Source organism: Pholcus phalangioides, unplaced genomic scaffold (assembly GCF_987345545.1).
Source record: "Pholcus phalangioides strain wild (caught in Gottingen) unplaced genomic scaffold, Ppha-v1.0 ptg000009l_1, whole genome shotgun sequence".
NCBI lineage: Eukaryota > Metazoa > Arthropoda > Arachnida > Araneae > Pholcidae > Pholcus > Pholcus phalangioides.
Window position 1 is genome coordinate 58,289,325 of NW_028301602.1, and position 23,043 is coordinate 58,312,367.

At 37.3% G+C, this 23,043-nt stretch overlaps 1 protein-coding gene across 1 annotated transcript in view; it reads left to right on the plus strand.

Moving 5' to 3' along the window:
* Positions 1-8,930: 8,930 nt before the first annotated feature.
* LOC149083385 (homeobox protein DBX1-like) overlaps positions 8,931-23,043 on the plus strand; it is a 92,404-nt gene continuing 78,291 nt past the window's right edge. Inside the window, exon 1 of the mRNA XM_089236931.1 lies at positions 8,931-10,000. Within this exon, the coding sequence (XP_089093057.1) occupies positions 9,568-10,000 (433 nt within the window). The 5' untranslated portion in view covers positions 8,931-9,567. The remainder of the gene's footprint in view (positions 10,001-23,043) is intronic.

The window sequence follows — 23,043 nt, forward strand, 5'->3', positions numbered from 1 at the left end:
TATGTGCAGTGCTGCCATCTGCCACTAGTTTTTCTAACTATGAGTGAAGTGTTATGATTGAATGATTTATCGTTGTAGGACTGTTGCTTTCTGTGGCGAGACTTTTTAACGGGGAGATCGGCTCGCATTTGCGCCTTGAAGTTGGGAACCACAGAAAACCAACTTCAGCCAACCACCTTTTTTCCTAACCACCAATACTTTTTCTAATTAAATGTATGCTTCTGTAGCCAACGGTCTGCGAGTTATTTGAGGTGAAATCGACTCAAGTTTTCACCTTGTATGTGTATACTTTATACTTGTTGTATATTTTATACTTGTATGCCACGGTCCATGTTTCATGTCTAGGCCCTTCGTGAAGTGACCAGTGCAGTTCAGGCACTCTGGGAATGGGCCAGACACTTCACAAAGTGCCTAAACACCAATCTTGGATTGCAACTTATAGTATACCTCGAGTATTGAAGAAATATTAATGTTTATTTGGAATCCGTGGAAAAATCTCGTAACTACTATATCAAATGATTCGTCGCGAACTAAAACATTGGAAACCTTGTTGACTTGTCTAGCACTTGTCTAGCAATTCAATTCAGATAAGGAATCGGACCTACAGATTATGTCAATGAATCCCGATGGTTTTTACCGCACCCACCACCTTTTTGGATGTACTTACTCTCTTTTCCTTTCTACGTCGGGAAATGAAGCTATAGTACCGTCTGTCAACGGCGATGGAATTCACGCAGATTCCATCATCGGTAATATGTATGCATACACGCCACCTCGTAAACATGCATTGATCGTACACATAATGCTAAAACACGCTGGAAGCGTTTTCACACTGGCTTCTTCCCTCTATCTCCTTCTCTCGTAGCTACACGGAATAGAGGGAGATTTGGTGGGAATATTCCAACACACACACACGTGCACACACTTTTGGCTCTATTAGCATTTCCCTCAGAGAACCCGCTAAAACTGGCACCGAAGTCAGTCGTTGAGCCGCGTGTGGAGCTTTGATTGGATTTCCGGCTTTCCGATGATGGAATTATTAGTAAGTAGAAGCCGAAGGAATAAATTTTACTCTCTCTCCTCCCCCCCTTCTCCTCCCACTTATAATATACTCGCCTATTCTCGCTGATGTTTAGAGTCCGCCGGAGATTCACGTAGTAAGTAGTGGTATTTAGGTGCCGGACAAACACTACACACACACATATAGCGTGGAATTGAATCAGGCACCATGAAATTACCTCTGTAATGCCTCGATATAGAACGCGATGACATTGCCTATAGTTTTGCATACTTACCACAGTGGTATTTACACCCCCCCCCCCCACTCCCTATTTCAGATTCCTACTCATACGGATTTCAAACCAACGTTTTCCTCGAGTTCATTCAGCTTAAGATCTCCATTTAATATATCGAGCCAACGCTATATCCATGGATATGTCCGATATATTTAACGCAATGGAGTTGAATTTTTCTTGTACTGGACGACATCGCGCTTATCGCCATTAAAGGTTACAGAATAGTTACATCAATTTTTTACAGCATGAGCTCTAGTATTTAGGATTATTTTATGACATTGAGAAAAGTCTTTGGGAGTTTGCATTCCAATGACACGTCTCCTTAAACTATTTGTGATATATATATATATATATATATATATATTTGAGCTTTTGAAAACTCTTTTTTTCTCTCTCTCTCTCTTTAAATAAGAATTTATCATTAAAAGATAATTCTTCCCTTTTGAAAAAATTTTGATGAGAAATTACAACCGTTAAATGATATTTCTGCTCTCCAACCTCATAATTTTAATAATTTTCATACCAAAAACTTCACACCACGCATGCTCAACCTACGGCCCGCGAGTCAAATACGGATCTCGCAGTCATCTGATATCGCCCGTGACCTCAAACCTAGTTTTGTAAAAATTTATTTATTTATTAATACAATATTGTTTGGCCGAGGCCTATACAAGAGAATGCGGAATTTATGTATGACGAAAATGACGATTGATGATACAAGAAAATTCGGAAGTCGTAGTGCAATCTACAATATTTGGTGGTAGGTTGTTCTTCCAGTAGATAATAGTTCTTGGGAAGAAGCTAAATTTGTGACAATCTGAAGAAGCAAAGATGGGCTGTAATTTTTGGAATGGTTGTGTCTAACAGAGAAATTGGAGGGTTTAATCAGAATGTTAGAAGTGCCGATATTAAAAAACCCACGGAGGATTTTGAAAAGAAAAGTTAAACGAGAGATGAGTCTAAGAGAGGAAAGTGGTCGGAAATACAGTATCTTGTTGGTGCTTGAGCTCCGATATGGAGACAGACGAAGATCAACAGTTAAAAATGAAGCGGGTGGACTTATTTTGGATAGATTCTAATTTGTATATATGTTGGTTTGGGTATGGGGATCCCAGGCTTCACAGGCATAGGAGAGAGCAGGGAGAATATATGTCTAGTAGCACAAGTGACGGACATGACGGGAGGAGTATTTCAGGTTACGGCGAAGGAAAAAGAGTTTTTGGAGACATTTATTAAAAATATAATCAACGTGAAGATTCCAGCGGAGATCGAAAGAGATAAAAATACCCAGGTATTTACAATGGGAAACCTCAGAGATATCAAAGAATTGTTTATCGAGTAAGGGAAATTGTGGGGAATCCTTTTACGGGTAACTTTCATAAAAACTGTTTTTGAGGAGTAATTCCCAGGTTGAGCACCATTCGGAAATAATGTTAATGTTGTGTTGGAGAGATTCTCTTTCTCTTCTTCGGTCTGAAAAATTGGACACTGTTTTGTAAATGACACAATCATCAGCGAAGAATCTGATACGGCAGTTTATGGAGTCGGGTAGATCATTTATATAAATTAGAAATAGTAATGGCGAGAAGACCGTACCCTGGGGTGTGCCAGACTTGGCATGGAGATCTCTCAAGCGGTCTCCGCAACATTTTAAAATTACTTAAGTGAATATGACATACGTATTTACGGATCACTTGAATGAGACTCGTGGCACAGTTACAGATCACCCAAGTGGCCAGTGACAAATCAATTAGGTAACTTGCAACACTCTTCCATATCACTTAAATGATATGTAATTCTGCTGCGAGTCACTTGATAACCCGCTGTCCACTTCAGTGATGTTGAACAGCACTGCGGATGGGGGCGGCGGCAAATGTTCTGGAACTGCGCAACAGGTCACTTAAGCGATCTGGAAATAGGCCGCTGGTCACTTAAATGATCCGTAAATGTGTCACGGGCTGCTTGAGTGATCTGACACTGTGCCAAGGATAACTCAAGTCACCTGTAAATGTGCTGCTTAGTTCATTATTACAAAATTAAATTTGAGGTCGAGGACCACCACAGGTAATTCCGAGGGTGATATTTGGTCCTTGCGCCATGGTATGAGCATGTACGCTCTGCACAATCAAACAGTGGAGGATAGAGCCTGGACAACGTGCCTCCCTCCCTCCCCCAATCTTGTAGCGATAGCAATGGAATTTTTATGTTGTAATAATTAAAAAAGTTTTCAATTTTCAATTATAACAACTTTCATGAAAATCCAAATAATATAAGTATTTAGCAAAAATCATTCGTCCAACGAATAGGCACGGTCATTATTTTCGAACCGGGCCGCACGTCTGCTAAGGGCAGTCTTGGAAAATTCAAGTAAATCACAGTTAGTTCAAAAATTTCAATTAGAATGTGACCCTTATACCAGACGTTTGACGGTTTTCAAAGCGGCCCTGGAAATGTCCTATACAGTGCAATTGCGTAAAGCAGAAAAGTATTTACCCTTTAAGAGCGGTTTTTAAAATTTCCCTGATCCGCGCATTATAGCTACCACAGTAGAAACCACTGAAATTTTTAGAAATTGCCACCTGTTTTCAAGAACTTTTTTTTCGATTGTGAGCGTGAGCTGATATATTAAAGCCTTCTCTCCCCCCCCCCCCCTCATCAACATATTCTGTTATTTATGATGCACGCAAGAATACTATACAATCTCAAAGGGAAAAGAAAATCTTCATATCTTCCCTGCTGTTGCACCACCATCCATAGCAGAAGGAATCCGCGCGAAGCTCGTGACGTCACTTGAGAAGGTCATCTCGCCTATATCCATTGAATATACTACAAAAAATGAGTAAAGATGGCGCATTTCATCTGTCGGCCTGCTGTATCCAATGGCTATGGGTGAGATGACCGTCTTCAGTGACGTCACGAGTTTCAACGGAGGCCTGCTGCTATAGATGACGTTGGCTGTTATCAGACTTTGTAAAAAGACAAAGGCTAACTTCGCCCAGTGCTGAAGAAGCCTTTTTCTCATTAACTGTCCGTCGTTGAGGTATGACTCCAATTTAAAAAATGCTCAAAAGGAGTTCAAAAATTGCCCTGTACCAGTTTTGAAAATGAAAATACAGCGAGTAACAAAATAGAAAAATCTAAATAAAAAAAATTAAAATCTATCTCCTGAAGCCAGCAGAAAAAATTTCATGTCTCTAAGGGCAATATGAGATATTTGAAAAAATCGGAGAAAAGTTATGAAAGTACGGCAAAAAATTAACGGAAAAAATGCTACTTTCCCTCATTCATGCTGTCCTTTCCCAACTTTTCTCCGATTTTTGAATTCGAATATATCAGCGAATATTGAATTAAGAAACATGGAATTTTTTTGGTTGGGCTCAGAAGAGACAGCGCAACAACTTTTTAACTGGATGTTAGAGGATAAGGGGACTATATAAAAGTTTAGATTTTTTTTATTTTGTTACACACTGTATTTTCACTCTCAAAACTGGTACAGGGAAATTTTTGAACGATTTTTGAGCATTTTTAAATTGAAACTATACCTCTGTCTTTTCCGGAGATCTGTAAGACGAAACTGGAAGTATGGTCATCATATTGACTTCTACGTTTCTTTCAATTATTATTATCAGAAAACCCTAGTCCCGATGTGATCATATTAAGCAGCGTGCACTGTATTTGATGAGCGAAAAAAAAAACTTTTAATAGTCAACTCGGAAACATCCAACTTTCAAATTTCTGTTTCGAGAACTTTCATTCAAGAATGTGTATTCATAACATTATTTTTGGGATTACCACGATTATCTGTTTACTCCGTTCACAAAAAATTTGTTTGGTATCGTCCAAGAATTTCTCTAATCTCGTCAACTAGATCGAATTGGACGGAATACGCGCTCAATGTCGGTGTATTCAGGTGGGCAGGCAGTAAAAGTCGACAGACAAACGCACCTGCATATTGGCGAAGGGGATTCAGTCGGATAATAAGGAACATACAGAGTGAGCGAACCACTCTTTCCACTCCAGTGAGAGTCCATAGATGACAAGTAGGCAATAAGTCGATCTTTTTCTTTTCCTCTCTTCTCCATTACCAATAGCCCAACGCGATCACCCCTCCCTATTTTGTTATCTCCGCTTCTTTTACTTTCAATCTACTATTATGGTTCACTAGCTTCAATAAAGAATATAAGATATATTCTTTACCCACATGCGTTTCTTATAATCCATAGAGTGAGGAGAGAATCCGTAAAAATAGGAGAAAAATCCCGGTACCTTTATTGGGAGATCTTGTTGGCCTTGCATGGCTGATATTATCTTTGGTATTAGACACACACACAGTCCACCCCGAACCCTTCTTTTTTATATCTGTATACCTTTCTGCGGCATTCTATTTTCTGACTTAGGTGTGGTGATGTCATCCAGAAGTAATTCTGAATATTCGTTTTTCTCATACACTGCACTGGATAAGATTATCTGCTGGATAGACTCGTATAAAAAGAATCATTTGCTAATAATATGAGGCAAAAATGTGTTATTCATTTTAAATATAAATAAATACAGACGATTCAGTGCTTTATGCAGAAAATACTGCTACAGAGAGCAAATTTAATTGAAAAAGTAAAAAAGATGATCTGTCAAATATTAGTTTAGATATGTATATATAGATCTGGTTAATTAAACATAAATTAAAACTTCATACTCAAAAAACAAAATATATCTATATGAAGACAAGATACATAGATTATAACACAAAAACACATCTAAAAATGCATAATCAGTATCAGTGCCAAGAGAACGGGCAATGCCATTGCCAAGAAATATATATTGTTCGTTAGTACAATTATTTGGGTACCACAATACAGGATGATCTTAGATGGAAATCGCACTGTGACATTTTAATTTAAAAATATTAGAGAAAATATGTGTGTGTGCAGTGATATTTTTCCAAAATGAAAAACTTGATCGATGAACATTTTTTAAAAGATTTATTTTACGCATGGATATATTCAATTATCAATTAAGCAATCAGTGCCTGGGGAGGAGCATATTACGAGAATATTCCGAAATTAGGTAATATATAAAACAGAATAAGATCTCAAATAGTAATAGATAGTTTCAAAATCCAATGCCATTCTCTATTTTTGAGACAAAACTTTTTATACAGAGTTATCGTATTTTCACAATTAAACGAAAAATATTTCAAGAAAAATCAAATAGATCTACAAATAGATATAATCGAGTTTACCAAGTGCCAAAACCTAACAGAACATTAGATAAAGGGAGATTTTCCTATATTGCCCCTAAGATATTAAAGACTTTTCACACTGAAAATCAACTTAATAATAGTATACCGACAATAATACAAAAATCATATAATATTTGACTTCGTTAGAAGCATAGATTCCTAAACCATTTAGATGAATGTATTGTAAGGAGTAATAAAGACAATGTTGCACAGAGTACAGCAATAATAAGGGAAATGATACATGATATATTCTATTTGAGCTTTACAAAATAAATAACTTAATTAATACTCTTATTAAAAAAAAACACCATATAAATAGAAATACATAAACATATCTAATAAATATAATAGCACTTTTGCTAAAAATATTCAATACGCTAGTTTCTCTATGCTTGATGGAAAGACATTTTAGTCCCTTGAGGCCACAAACGTGTTTGTATTATATTTGTGTATTATATATTGATATTTGTGCATCATATGTTTGAATTTGTGAACTAAATAAAAAATCCACGTTTTTATGTGAGGACATGTAGGCTACATCTGTATATACACGAGATTAATACCCAATGAGACCAAACTTGTTTACAGCATTTATGAATCAAAAATTTTGTAAAATCTGCATTTTTCCTTAGAAAAAAATTTAATTTTAGAACTTATGATAAGTTCTTCGCTTTTATAACACCACATTAATTTTTACGCATGAGAAAGAGAATTAGAACGAGACCTGCAGTTCATGGCCGATTCCAGAACGGTTTTAAAATCAATGTGTAATAAATAGTCCAGCTGGAGTCCCTTCGAAAAAAACCAAAGAAATAGTACATCCAGGACTTTTAGAGAGTTTCTTGCATTGATTTTAAAGTGCTTAAAATTAAACAGAGTAAAATATTTAATATAAATCCCAGGAGCTCAAAGATGTGCAGGAGAAGACTCTGACATGGTCAGTGCTTGTATGTACGTGTTTGCAGAAGTCTATGATGCGGATTCCCGTTCATAAAGTTAATAAAACACCCATCATGAAAAAAGGTTGTAGGCGGGGAAGCGCTTTTAAAAACGGGAAATCTCGATGGGCATTATCAGCATAGGGGAAATTTCCCGCCGTACGGTCGTATACTCATAGTGACGGACTCGCATCGGAAAAACCCGAGCTCAAACCCCACCAGCGGCACCCGAGCCGTGGTGGTCGGCTGAAGTTGGTTTTTTGTGGTTCCCAAATTCGAGGCGCGAATTAAGGCAGATCGCCCCGTTGTAAAGTCAAACCACAAAGAACAACAGACCTACAGCAGTACAAATATTCAATCATTACACTTCACTCATAATTTTAAAAATGGGCAGCACTAAAAAAAAAAAATTCACGCACAACATTAGATACACACTCAAACTGTTAGATAGGCAACACATGCACATTTCTGGTAAAACTCATTCGTTAGTAAATTGTTCGTGACAATAGACTGGAGTTGTGCTCGGTTGGAAATGAAAATGGCATAAAAGGAAAGTGTAAACCATGAAAATAAGTCGTACAAAGCGGGGAAACATTCTAAGAGGGAACGTTATAAGCGGAAACCACTGTACATGCAGATGCATATGTCTTCTATAGTTTCAAATAACTGAAATATTTTTCTATATTTTTGAACTGTGTAATCGTCATTCAAAATAACCTTTTATATTTTGTGGAATTGTATAGTTTCAATATTATTTTATTCTAAAAATAGCAAATTCAAACGCTGTTTAAACATCGAATTTCCGGTATTTGGTTTTTTAAAGTAATTTTTCGCTTAAGAATTCGATATAATAAGGGTTCTGTTGATATACAACATCAACAGAAACAATAATCGAACCCGATGATGATCACAACGGTTACAATCAACTGATGCTTTCATATTTTTAGAAAACTCCCTCTGGAGGAGTATATGTTTAATTGTTCCAGTGAGAGAGGAAGTGCAGTAATTTCCCATTGTGATCCTCTTTAATTATAATAAAAAAGGCAATACTTAGATTTTGGATGTTTGAATTTTTTCACCAAGAATGGAATTCCTATATGCGAGTTACCTAATGGAATTCGATTCTTATAAAATTAAAGGGTATTTGTTTTCGTCTGCCGAGCCAAACATAATACACTCATGCAATTATATATGAGAGATTTTTGCTGGAAAACCGAAACCTTTTCCGTCAACAGGTGACGGATGTGACGTACCTTTTTCTTCTTCCCCCGGTCGTGTGTCTTTCTCCTTACTTGCGAATCCCTCGCCGAGCGAAAAAGATTGTTCAAGAGCTGGAGCGAAACTCCGTCATCCAATGGCAGCGATTCTATCCACATAGAAGGGGCGGGCCTCAGCCTGGATCGTTCGCCAATAGGAAGCTCGGGACGAATATCACCCGACACCACCACTGAAAAACCCAGTTCTAGAGCATATCATTGCGATGACGGTGAACTGACCCCCGTGTGTTGTTTGTGTATCCACTAACTGCTGCTACTACCCCATCTCATCTCAAAGCGGTGGTGGTAAGTAAAAGCTCTCTACGTGCGTTAGTAGAACACAAGTCGCCGTCGGTCGGAAAGCACATTACCGAGTCATTTCACTCTCCTCAACTAAAAAGCGTGTTCAATTCATACGAGGAGTCTCTCTCTCCGGCTCTTCTGACTCCACGGATTTCGGGGGAATGTCCGGTAGTCAAAGTTTCTCCTCGTGAACGTCTTCGAAAGGATTTTTTGCCATCAATAATTCCACCGTAACTATCCTGTTAATATATATTTCCGCTTCTTCGATAAAACTTTCCGATTTTTACAGGAAAGTATCATGACTTCTGCTTGATTTGATTCTTGCAAGTTGGTGACGATTTCAAAAGCTGAACTGAGGATCCCTCTTTCCGATTTCTACAGGAGAGTTTCTAGATCAGTATTTAAAGATATAGTCTAGTCGAAAGGTTTGTGAACGTGATCTGTTATTCCTCTAAGAGTCGTCCATTACCGAAGTAGATATTATCGCCAAAGCGATGAGAAATCGAGATTTCACATAATCATAACTTTTTTTACGGATGATGTATCCAAACCTCTTGTCGCAGACGTCCGTCTATTCGCCTTTGTTACGTTGCCCGATGCCTGCCGCTGGACTCATAACTTCACCACTGTCGCCGGCGTCCAGTCCACCAGTCAGCAGCTCTTTCCTAGTGGACAACATCCTGAGGGACAGGGCCGCCGTAGCCGCGGCCGTCGCTTCCGGGGCAGGGCAGGCGTACCTAGCGAGGCCGATCGCCGTCTCAGCGTGTCAGAGTGACTGTACGGCTTGTAGTACGACGTGCTCCGCGTGCTACAACGGCAAGGACTCTTCCGGCTGTGGTAAACAATCCAGAAACAATGGACAGAACTCGAATACGACGCCGTACCTCAAGTTCGGTGTCAGTGCGATATTGGCCGAGTCATCAAAAGTCGACAAAGTTGGACTTTCTAAAAACATCATCAACGCTGCTGGTAAGTCTCGCAGATCTTTTTATTTACGTACTCGTTATTATATCTATCAAATTCACTATATTCGAGAACCGCTATCATTCTGTAAAAGTTGGTTATACCCGAAGAGGAGCATTTTTATATCACTCTGATGTTTTTTTAACATCTTTTAACAGCTTTTCCCCCCACCGGTGTGATGTAAGATGATAGCAGATGTGCTCTAAAAAATTTAGAATTTCTACAGAAAATCAAATTATTTTTTTAAAAGATGTGTAAAGTATAACATTTACTACATGGGTACGTAATTACACTGGACAAATATTTCTAGACTAAGGGGGAAAATCTTTTTGTACTCTTCTATAAATTTAAGTATTACAGAAATGGGAGCGTTAATAGGCACAAGGAATGATAGAAGATCGTAATTAAAACATTAAACAATATATATTACGTTATTTTAGTAATCTCACTTAAATTAGAACTGTCAAATACGTATTACAAATAATAGCAATAAAAAATACTTCTTCCATTTCCTCCAGCATATTCGTGCGAGGCAAAGTTTTTACAATGGAGAAAATTAAAAACAAAAACCTGTTGGAAGATCATTAGAGAAAAGAGGACTCTCTCACCTTACTCAGAGAAGGGTCCTCTCTTCTTTATGTTGATCTTCTTCGCATCCTTTTAATTCTTAATCATCAAAAACACTTGTACCTGTAATATATTAATTGTAAATGTATAAATATTTTAGTTAGATTTTCACAATTTTAACATTTTATTGGTTACTAGCTGTTATACCCGTCAAACAAGACGCGACCCAGGCTCTGTCCCTTCCGGGATGTAAGCCTTTTACCCGTGTGGGTATCTATTATACCTAGCATTGTCCGGGTTTTCTCAATATACTGAGAGATACAGAAGTGACGAACAACACATTGTAACGGGATAAAAATGTCTGAAACGCATTGTTTGGGAACGCCGGTAACCAAAGTAAACATTCTGAAAGTAATTGTTAAGGTCCAGGAAAAAACAATGCAGAAAGTTTTTTTGCCCATTTCGGGTGTTTGCCTAGCTCTGACGTACTTTTAAAGTAATCTATCGTTCAAGTCGGATTCTGCTTTGTATATATGCAAAATTTGGCAGTGAACGGTCGAAAATTGTGGATTTGTACGCACATAAGCACAGAGAAAGACATACACAAAAAATTTTATATATGCATACATTCACATTCTTACGACTAACCTGGCTCCAATCCCTTTTAAAATGCGCATTCTCAAGTCACCCCCACTGAATTGAATTCTTATAAAATGACATGAAATTACCAATACTTTTACCGATATCAGGCAGTAATTGAATTTCATTGCAACAAATCTCCATATGTCACCATAATATCTTTTTTTTTTCACTTACATTATTATCAGAGCAAGCATAAAATTCCAAAACTAATACCCACGGTAAGTCCCAGTGAGAATCTCCTGATGGAATCGGCAAGGAAATCGGCTTTACAAATACTGTTTCATATTGATCTATCACGCAAGATATAATGTGGAAATCAATGTTATAATTTAATTGATTATAAATTGAATTTCATAAATCAAAGCCAAATCCCTTGTTTGAATTTTTCCTGTTATGCGTCTGCGAATAGATCTATTGTGTTCATGAAATCTTGACATTCTCTTGCTTGGATATTTTACCTGCTATCTATAAATTTTGGTATGGAGGTAAAGAGAAGAAAAACTAAAATATATAGTAAGTGACATATATATATATTGACACATATATGTGTTGCCTATCGCGGTTTAGTTATAACGATAAAGTTATCTACAGTGCCGTCGGTAACGATAAGTAGGGTAAGAGATCGATATTGCTGATGAAATTTCTAGTAACATCTCGACAAAACGAAGTTTGCTTTACTATGCACACCCTATGTTTAGTAAATTAAATTTAAAAAAATTAAAAATACAGTTAGAAACTCTTCTCTTAACCACCGTCTCAGCGTTCCTTTAAATTTGATATACCTACACCGATCTTGAATATCCCATCCGTTAAAGTAATGTTATCAAATATTACTTGCATGAAGTAGGCTACAGCACGTACGCTACTCTAGGAATGGCAGTTCGCAGTACCTACCAACCCTATTAGGTCCATAAAGTAGGCTTACAATCTCCCAATTTTTAATTGCAATTTGTGTTTTAGCCTAATCTGAATAGTATTCATGAAATGCAATATTTCTCTATTATAGAACACATGCGATATATATCTATTTGTGCAAAACATATTACGTACAGTAAACGTCCGTTATAGCGACAGTTCAAAATCACGAGTGAAATTGTCGTTATAACGGACTGCTCATTATAAGCGAATTTCCATTTTTTGCTCTGTGAGGTTATAGAAGTGTAGAACATAGCTACTTTATCTGCATTGAAATGACTTTCAGATCATTTCATTCTAATATTAATGAATAAACAGAACTCTGATCACGAAATTTGTTTTTGGCCTCACAGCTGTTGATTCTCAAGCATTTTTTCCTAGAATTCCGTATTATCAGACCAAATGAACAATCAAAATTCTCAATGACCATATCACTGCTCACTTTCCATTGAGTATGTGGACTCATCAACATTTTCCCCAACTAATCGTAGTCTTTTTAGCACGATTTTTTTTTTTTCAGTCATTCGAAATTACTTTAAACTGCAAGTTTTGGTCTGTTAGTCAGTAAGAGAGACCAAACTCGAATAAAATCACCGTATATTTCTTGTGTATAGTAAACCCAAAAGTAGGGGGGAAAAAGAGGCGGTAAATAAATTAGACTTTTCAGTGTCTATTCTTTGTTATAAGTAACTCGGAGTAATTTTTACGAGGAGCACTTGCCATGTATGAGTCATCATATTCAATTCTTGAAAAGAGAGAAGGGAAAAACTGACTTTTTCAGAATTTTTCTGACGTTATAACGAATGCTTTCAAATTTTGAACTCGCTATAACCGATAATTTATTTGACAATTACTTGCAAATCACTCGTTATACGGAGATTCTCGTTACAAGCCATACTAGTTATAACCGACTTTTACTGTAATTTGTTCCGTACTCTTGTTTCGATTTCCCTGGTTTAATTGTATTTTCTCTAAACCAGAACACCCTCGGTTCAAATCAAGCCGGTTCTGCGGCACTTTTTTTATAAAACCGGCAACAGCTCTAAAAATCATTTGAAAGAGAAGTATTTAATATACGTGATTTCAGTTAACTAATAGGAATTTTGAAGGGTAATCAAATAATGGCTGTGGTGCCTGAAGAATAAAATATCAAACACTTCTTCAAGTTCACGCATTGTTGTACGCGAGACGACGCGTCCCCTCAAATCCTATCAATAGATGCAAATGAAGCAGCGTGTAGATGATTGATTTTACGCATGTATTCAGGATTCAAACGCTAATTCTCTTTGGCTATATCTGGTCGTTATCGATTCGAATAAATTAACGTGCCGAGTGTGTTATAGCGAATGGAAATCGAATGCGACACCGAGCTGATAGACATTTCCAAAAAAAGACGGTGGCCGATGAAATTCAGTGAAACAAAATTCAATCAAACAAAACAATAGACTTGATCTAAAAAAATTGAATTATTGATGTTAAACATGCGTGAAAAATATTGGTACGGTTTGATTGGACAATGCTCACTCAGCTTGCATCGGTGTATCTCATGAACCGATGTATCGAAGCCGTAGCTGCATTAGCGACCTCTGAATCGTTTAAAATTTCGGTTCTTGACCTTTAGTGCTCTGCGGACTCTTTGATCCAATAAGACGAAGGACAGGGACCCTTTACGCCAATAAGATGAAGGTCACGGACCCCCTTTACAAAATAATATTCAACGCACAGTAAAAAAAACAATAATTTTTCTTCTCCAAGCTTCTTCCCCACGAAATAGGGGTCCGTGGACCCCATGTTAAGAACCACAATGGCGATTTGTGATGATTACGAGTGAGATGGCTGAATTAAAATTACAACTTCGAACAGCAAACACACCGTCATTTTCCTGATTTTCTCTCTCTCCTACAGCCGCTGTGGTGGTCGAGTGGCTATAGTGACGGACTCGCGATGCGAGGATCCGGGTTCGAACCCTACAGTGGTGGTCGGCTGAAGTTGGTTTTCTGTGGTTCCCAACTTCAAGGCGCAAATGCGAGCCGATCTCCCCGTTAAAAAGTCTCGCCACAGAGAGCAACAGTCCTACAATGATAAATCATTCAATCATAACACTTCACTCATAGTTAGAAAAACTGGTGGCAGATGGCAGCACTACACATAACAAGCATTACAGAGAAACAAAAACTTCACGTCAGGTTTCACTACACGTACACGCACATTCCCGCATGTACGGATTCGTTGGGGGTTCCGCGGGGGGGGGGGTGCATGTGTGGTGTAGTAGGTAGGGCCTCCAAAAAATGGCTCGGGGATCCATGATGTTCTTAAGTCAGCCACCTCGTTGGGCAATTTGCCTGTTGTGGCGTTGTATTTGTATTGTATTGTACAGTAGAAATTCAGGAATTAAAATTTCCAGCTTACGACGAGCGCGTACACAGGTCTAAAACACTTCGAATGCCCTTGCACACTTACACACATGCTATATATATAGTTAAAATTTTTTTAAAGAATATATTAATCCCATTATATCTGTGAGCCTTTTTGAAACTTTATATTAAACTGAGAGAAAATAAACAGAAAAAACATCTCTCGAGAAAAATCTCAATGATTAAAAGGTTAGAATGATTCAATATCTTAAATGAGCTCCAAATAGAGTGTAGCCTAATGTGAGTAACACACACAATCGATATCGAATTACGACTTCCCAGACACTGAAAATAAAATAAACGAATTATGATATTCAAAAGAAAGCCCAAGGATGCAACTCGCAATTCGCAAGTCGAAAACGATTATTCATATTGTTAAATTTTCGATATGAAATCATATATTTGCATGATGGACAACCTGGTTTTTCTGATTACGGCTACGAGTCTGTCTGTATTCGCTCTAAATTAACTTTTTTAAAGAATGCAAAAAAAATGCATTTATTTCTATTCCAACCGTCATTTCATCATCATCAAATCTCTTAAATCCGAGCTCCTCGGGGTCTAGGTGATTCCAGATCGACTTTTGTTTATTTCCTCAAGTTTTCATGTTTAAAGCATTAATGCTTTAACATGCATCTTTGAGCGTCCCCAGTTGACAAAAAGAAAAAATTCGGTTGAAGGGTCTGGATTAAGAAGGTCCGACTGAATCATTTTAAAATTGTATATATAATCATATAATACGTAATACTTTATAATAACTACTATATAAACTATAGTATACATAATCATATAAATCATCACGTAATCGTATATAATTGTATAAAAATAAAATGAATATCAATCATTCAACAAGCCTACACACAAATGATAATAAATAACCTTTTCTTAAAATTTACGTTTCAAATTTAGTGTGACAAGGCAGTCATATTTTTTTCGCATAAAACGCAAACCACTGTTTTTGAAGCTGGTTCGGAACAAATAAAAATTGTAATAACATAATCAGGGCTTAAAAATTTGGGAGAAAACACTTTGCACATTAGTGATTCCCAAATAACGTGTCTTGGATAAAATTAACAATACGGCCCCGATTATCTGAGTTAACTGAACCACCTTGGATAGTCCGAACTTTACAGAATTTTGACGTTTGATGAAGTATGCTATAAAAATGGTGACAATAACGTTTTGGCATTTTTTTGAAATTACTGTACGATGCAATAAAGGACCAAATGAATACACACGACCAAATGAATGCAAAACGACAAAATGAATGCAAAACGACAAAATGAATGCAAAACGACCCAATGAATGCAAAACGACCAAATGAATGCAAAACGACCAAATGGAATACACACTAGTATAAAGTTGCATGAAATTAGCTGCAATGTATTTACCCCATTTACAACGTTTAGAAGATTACATATACAAAACTTTTAAAAATAAGTCTTCAATGTCTTTCGTCATCGAGCACTTTTAAACGCTGCAGAGAGCACCATGGTGCTCGTGAGCAACAAGTTTAGGATGCTTGCCTAAGCAAAAATCTTCCAAATTTACTTGCCTCGTCACCTCCCCTTACAGAAAAGAGAAAAATCTTATCGCCCTTCTAGCTGATCTAATCCATAAGAACCCATGCGCTATCTGTAGATTCTACTGCCCACGATCCGTTTAATAACCGTGATCCTCAAGAGGTCATTTGGGGCGAATTTTTCAATTTCAATTTATTAATATGTAATGTTAATTAAAACAATACATTCGATTGATGAAAACCACCAGAGACACCAAGGTCCCATACCAGTTGTTGCACTGGATCCCACTTATAACATTTTTTAAAAAAACCTGCATGAAAAAACATTGTAAGTGGAATAACGCTTCAAACGGGAAATTTCGATGCGTAGGCCTATTGGGAAGAGTTGGGAGACCACAGAAATAAGTCACACCAATCGCGAAAACGTTATAAAAGGGATCCACTGTATATCGAAATTAGTTACAGGAATATGATTCCCAATCAGTGCGTCAAGGAAAAATTTGAGATCAGGCAGGGGTGGGACGAGATATTAAAAATCCTAATCTCACTCGTTAGTGCCGCAAACGTTAAAAGTTCGGAATCCAATTCATAGTTAGATCATTTTCGTCGCACCACGGTCGTTTTCTGCACACGAGGGCTAATTAGACCGGGAGGTCGAGAGGTTTGTGCTCTAGGGAGACTCCCTGCGGTAGCATTTTTTTTTCTGCGGTCATGTCGCCGTTTCTGTTGTACTCCTGTGTCAGGAAAGTTTTCTGACAAGGACGAACCGGGTATCGAACTCGCGACACCTCTAAACATCCTTTTGTACTTTAGGTGAGTATCTTATGGACCTGGGCTACCGCGTGCCTCATTCATAGTTAGAGAGAGAGAGAGAACTTATTCGATATTTTTTCTTTTTTTTAATCCCGGGAAATGTTTTTAGATCGACTAAACAAATGTAAAATAAATATCAAGCACATTTTTCCATTTTAATGTGATGTTTTTAATCCAGTAAAAATTGTGTCGTTCATTATTCGTTTCTTTTTACAGTTATACAGTATTTATAATGTGTTATTTCGGATTTTCATCTTATGATCAAAAGCATAACTCGCATTAAATCTCATATTAATCCTAATAACAGACTCGAGTGATGAAATGGCTATCGTATGAATCTGCATGACACTGACTGTACCGATATTTGTCTCATCAGACCATTGAACAGTTATAGGCTTATAAATTGACTTTTTCATATGTTTATTCAATCGATTTATATGACGCTAATGGGTGAAAACACCGAGTCGTTAAACGTGAATCGAGACCAAAACGTTAATGGCGATTGTATCGAATCATATACGATTGCTCTCTGTGTGTGTGTGTGCTACGTATAATATCAGGATTTATATGTGCTGCCCTTTGATGAAGCGATAAATGGTGTGGCCGTAGATTCCCCTCTCTCTCTCAATGTCCGCATATGCGCATATAAGAGATTACCAATGTTTATGCGTTGGAGGGGCGGAATAGTTGGAGCTAAGATAAATAATGTTGTGTTCAGTTAGGCGCTGCACTAGTAGTGGCATGTAATGTGATGCCATCTGGTGACAAATTGCATCCAGGTTTGACTATGATGAACGACCAGAAAACTACCGTCGATTTCATAATCGATGTAATTCTGTTATCAACACGTGAAGCGATTAATCAACATTAGTTATTTACCCGGCTGTGCTCCGGTTATGTCTTGATCCTACTACCACCATCGCCATCAGGCATTTCTGTTGTTGCTGACGGGATGATGGGAGGTATTTGAGCCTCATGTATACGACTCTTTTGGAGGAAAAGATCTCGATCTTTCTCTCTCTCTCTCGCTCTGGTCGTACATAACACGTCTTTTGCCTTGGAATACGCGTTGACGGGCTCTATCAGATAAATGGTATAATGAGGTTTTAAAAGACCATCTTAATGAATTGCTTTCGGAGGGTGATCATCGTGCTCTTTTACACGTATTCGAGGTCTTCGCCTACAGCTCCGGTGCTAAGGCGTGGTGAGTTCTATCTCGTAGAGTGTCCGTAGACAAGAAGGAGGAAAGAAATTGATACGTGTGAATAAATTAATGCGATATATGTTCGGAATATGTTAATCGAGTACCCTCCGTGGGCACCTAAAATGCGTTCAGTGATAAATAACGACGCAATATTATGATTAAGAGCGAATCCTAATTCACTGATGACAAAAACTTGATAAGCTTCGTTCCGATAAATTATTCAGAAGATTTTAGTTGTGGAAATGTCAAAAAATCGTTCTTGATCATTTTATTGGGATTTTTGAAGCAGAATTTTGTTTAAAGTGAACTGTGCTTTTTGGAACTGTTTCATGCCTTTTCGGATAGTCCGTGTCTAGGTGGTATGCGTTAAAAAACCTATCCTACAGTGTATTGAAGTTAACCTCTTGACAGTGACGCCTGAGTCCAGTCAGCACCTCCTAGAGATAGAAGGCCTCTGCACTGTTTGCCATAAACGTCATTCAGACTAACTAGAAAGTTTGCCACATTTTGAAACACAGCATCCTATTACGTTTCTTCTTATTTTGGCGTAGAATCTTCCTGATTGGTTCACAAATATCGCTTAGTGATTTGATGTGGGACGTAGAAATCGCCAATTCTGAGCCCGATCATTTCTTTCCCCCCACAACGATGATACTGGCACGAGCAGGGAATTTTTTCCCTGAATATTCTGAGGAGAAATGGACTACTTACTGACGTCACAAGTAGACTGCGGAGGCCTTCTATCTCTAGGAGGTGCTGGTCCAGTTCGGACAACAGAAAAATTTTATATTTGTGATTTAATGATTATATTTGTGACAAAAAAGGTGTTTTCTTTTTCGTGAACCCGAATTGAGTCCGTTTATCTTTTTTTATTGATATAATGCACAACAACAAAGAAAAAAGATTTAAATTTTTGGTGAATTTTTCCGAAATAAATTACATTGTCAAGGGGGTCAAAATTTTCTGACTAGAAAAGCATCGTAAGAGAAAGTATTAATGTACATGGATGTAGATAATGAATACAGTGATATCCCGGCTAACGAACATCTCGACTTACGAGTTTTTTGGCTAACTAAGATTTTTTTCGACGTTTTTATGTCTCGACTAAGTACTCGAGTACAGACTTTTAGCTAACTAACATTTTGATTCATTAAGATACATGCAGTAACAAAGAAATAGCCGCAGTGCGAACCAAATTTTTGTGCTAGTCAAAATGAATCCAGTGAGTAACTACTACTACACCGCACACCAACTCCGGTCATATATCGCCATACGGCAATTTCGAACCAGTGGAGTTGGGTGGGAAATGAAGGCTCCATCCATCGGTGGTCGCCCTAGGTTCGGTAGGTAAAGAACTTGCTTCTAACGCCAGTGAGTAACTGTCACTTGGGCCAGATTAATTCATCACTATCACAGAATTGGTTTTCGGATATAACTCTATCTCTCTTTCAGAAAGATTTTTTAGTCATTTCATGTGAAATGAATGTTTAAGCTTAAAGAAAATGCATTAGAAAAAAAGCCTTGAAAAAGCCTTAAGTGTATAAGATAGACTCTTAATATCAAACTTAACAGTCTGGGCATTCTAGGAGCTTATCTTTTCCATCTGCATGTGTGTGTGTGAGAGAGAAAAATGAGCTGATTATATCCCATATACAAGTAGTACACCACCTCACAAACTTTTTCACTATGGCTCGCGAACTCGACTGCATAACGTCCATAGTGTAAAATAAAGTTTTTCTTCATCCAATTGTAAGGTGTTTATCTCACCTTATAATTGCTTATATATATCTTTTTACTGCACTTCTTGGTGCTTTATGAAAGTTACATTTCACTTTTGGGTAGTTCGTAGAACGAGTGGAGCGATTTTTCATAGAAACCTGTGGAAAATCACGTTTTGGCTAATGAATGTGATTCCGGGAACGAATTATCTTTATTAGCCGATGTATCACTGTACAAATATCTAAACCACCGATCAGAACCACAAGCACTCGCTAACGGTATTAGGGTGAAGCGACTGCCGTCCCGACCAGACGCCAGAATAACATTTGACCTGGCACGATTGGAAAGTTTCAAAGTCACTTTTATATTGCTCATGTACGTAGATAAATAAATACCTCGGCTACAATAAGTATTGGAAATGTTGCCTCTATAAACGTTCCATCATGTTCCTGGTGATCTGATGAAGCATTATTGTCTCTATTCTATGAACAGCATTGCTGATGTTTGCCTAAGTTGTTGCTTTTCTGAGACATGGTGACCGTTTCCTGAATAAATTACAATTCAAATACCCTCATAAAAATTACCCCCAGATCTATGAGATCTATATAGATATCTTGGTAGCCGCAGTCCTTTGGAGAAAATTCAGTTGCAAAAAAGAAAAGAAAAACCGTTAGCATTTACACACAATTTATTCAAATTCCATGATGAAATTCGGGGTACGATGGATCTCCCACTGCCTTGCCGTATACAGAAATTGCGTTTATCCTCTTCAAGCAAGGCTATGAACTGCCTGAAAATATCTTCTTGACAGTAGGCCTATATGGTCTATATACAGTCTCTCTCTCTCTGTGTCTTTTCATTTATATATCCTCTATTATAACTTCTGTATTTAAAGTTGCGCTAAAAAAACAGAGATCTCATTATTCATCACCTCACTCTCAACTAGCATAACTAGGTGCAAAGAGTTATTGAAAATCTTGAGGACTCGATAAGTATTAGGAAGAGGGGAGGGAATCGAACCCGTTTGTAATGGAAATTCTCGCATATGGACAGGTGGCAAAGTTATAATAGGGTTTTCAGAGCTTCATGTTTGGCAATTTTGGCAAGACGTCATCGAAAAGAGACGTATCCACTAATACTAGAAATTTACTCGTCCAAATTGGGTACGCCAGAATGGAAAACCAAATGTCGAAATAACAGATAATAACAGAAATAACCAATGGTAAATTTTAGGATTTTATGTGAGCTGCATCATTTCTATCACTCGCGGACTTGCATGCATACAGCTTAGATGAACATAATTGTCCTGACTACACAGCCATTAACCGTTAAAGAGAAAATAATTCAATTGAGAATAAATCTAAGATTGGAATGAGGAATAACTTTAAATTGAACGCATTTTGTAGCAGTAGGCTATTCACAGTGAGATGGCTTTTTCTCTCAGCCCAATATACACCAGGGAAATAAAGCTTTTCTAGATATTACGCCAAAGTGAACTCGGAAAGAAAAATCATCTGGTCTCCACCGGGAATCGAACCCAGGTCCTCTTGCGAACAGCACAGATCGTGAAATAAAGAAGGTAAGGTTGTGTCTCCAGTGGCGTAGGCTATATGGTAGCGCACTTATTCTTACAAGAGGGCCTGGGTTCGATTTCCGGTGGAGACCAAATGACTTCTCTCCGAGTTCACCTCAACATAATATCCAGAAAAGATTTATTTTCTTAGTAGGCATTCAGTTACACCCTATAATTCCTTCAATATGAAAAATTACTACAGGAATCACATACGCCGTGGTATACGTCAAACAATTTTTCAAACTTTATGACATGACAACAGAATTCCTCACAAATTTGTTGAGAATTCACATTAATTCCTGTATTTCGGATATTTTCTAATACACATAGGTAGTAACAGAAGAATGAAGCTTGAAAAAAATATTTTATCGTATCATTAGCACTTCTTTCCATGCCATAAATTTAAATGATGCATCTACTTTATTACGTATACAATGTGGCACTTACATCATAAAAGTATCGTCCATAACGTTCCGAATAAATAATAGTTTTCAACGTAATATTTATTCAACACATAGAACAAAATACACTCATAGTTTTGTCACCACGAATAAAAATGAATAAATAAATAAATACAAACGCAGCTGTGTGGGCTATCTCGGGAAAACTAATAGGTAGCGTTAAGCAGCTCCTTTCATTAATGTAATTATCGTACCATATTACGCTTGCGAAATGAACCTTTATTTTTTCATTATCTACCAGAAGGGATCATCAAGACGTGTCATCACCTTATAATAATAATCTTCTCCTATCATCATTTCATATCACTGTCTATAAAAGCGGCCGAAGAGAAAAAAAATACACTGCTGGTTTTCTTGTGTGTGTGTGTTTTTTTTGTTATTAATAAACATATATGAGCTTGGCTATGGTTGTACCAAGTGGGTCGAACCCTGCAATTAAATGATAATGGACTTTCAACAAACATGCTCCGGTGCGTATCGCATGAGCTTTGGCTTTTCTAGAAATAAGAAAGTAGAATAAAAAAAAAACCACTTTGTCTTGTTGTTGTTGGAGCAGGGGCCGAACGCAATCACTTCATCATCCCTCGTTTAGTGCGTGACGTCTTAATAGAAGGCTGCTTGGTTATACGATGATGATGATGCGACGATGCCTTACATTTCGGCCCTTATATAATATTGCTTAATAAAATAGAATAAAAAAAGAAATTTTCTAGTGTACCAATTCGACATTGAATCACCAAATTCAGGAATTTATTCTTCACCATTTCTATAGATATTTAGAAATTAGACAAATTAATTGTATATTCAGTTGTAAGTACACCATAGAGAAATACTGTAATAAATGAATACTACAACTACATATCCAGAAATTGGGTGAATAAATTAAAAAAAAGTGATCATCAATTACTGGGCATTTATGATAGTAACATAATAAAATTAATTTCAACGTCCAGTAAGGAAATGGTTTTTTTTTAAATCAGGTTTTTGGAAACTACCCAGGTCAAAGAGATGCCACTATATAATTAATTTGCATTAATAGTATTTTCATAAGGTTTAGTGGTGGATTTGTGAACTGCGCTTATGTAGTATGAATGAATGGCTATAAGGGATATCACCAACACCCCCCCTCCCCTTGACTTGTCATGTCAACCCTAAATTCCTTTTTTACAAAAACGGATCTAAACTGGTGCAGTCTTTTTAATTTAAACAATATATAAAA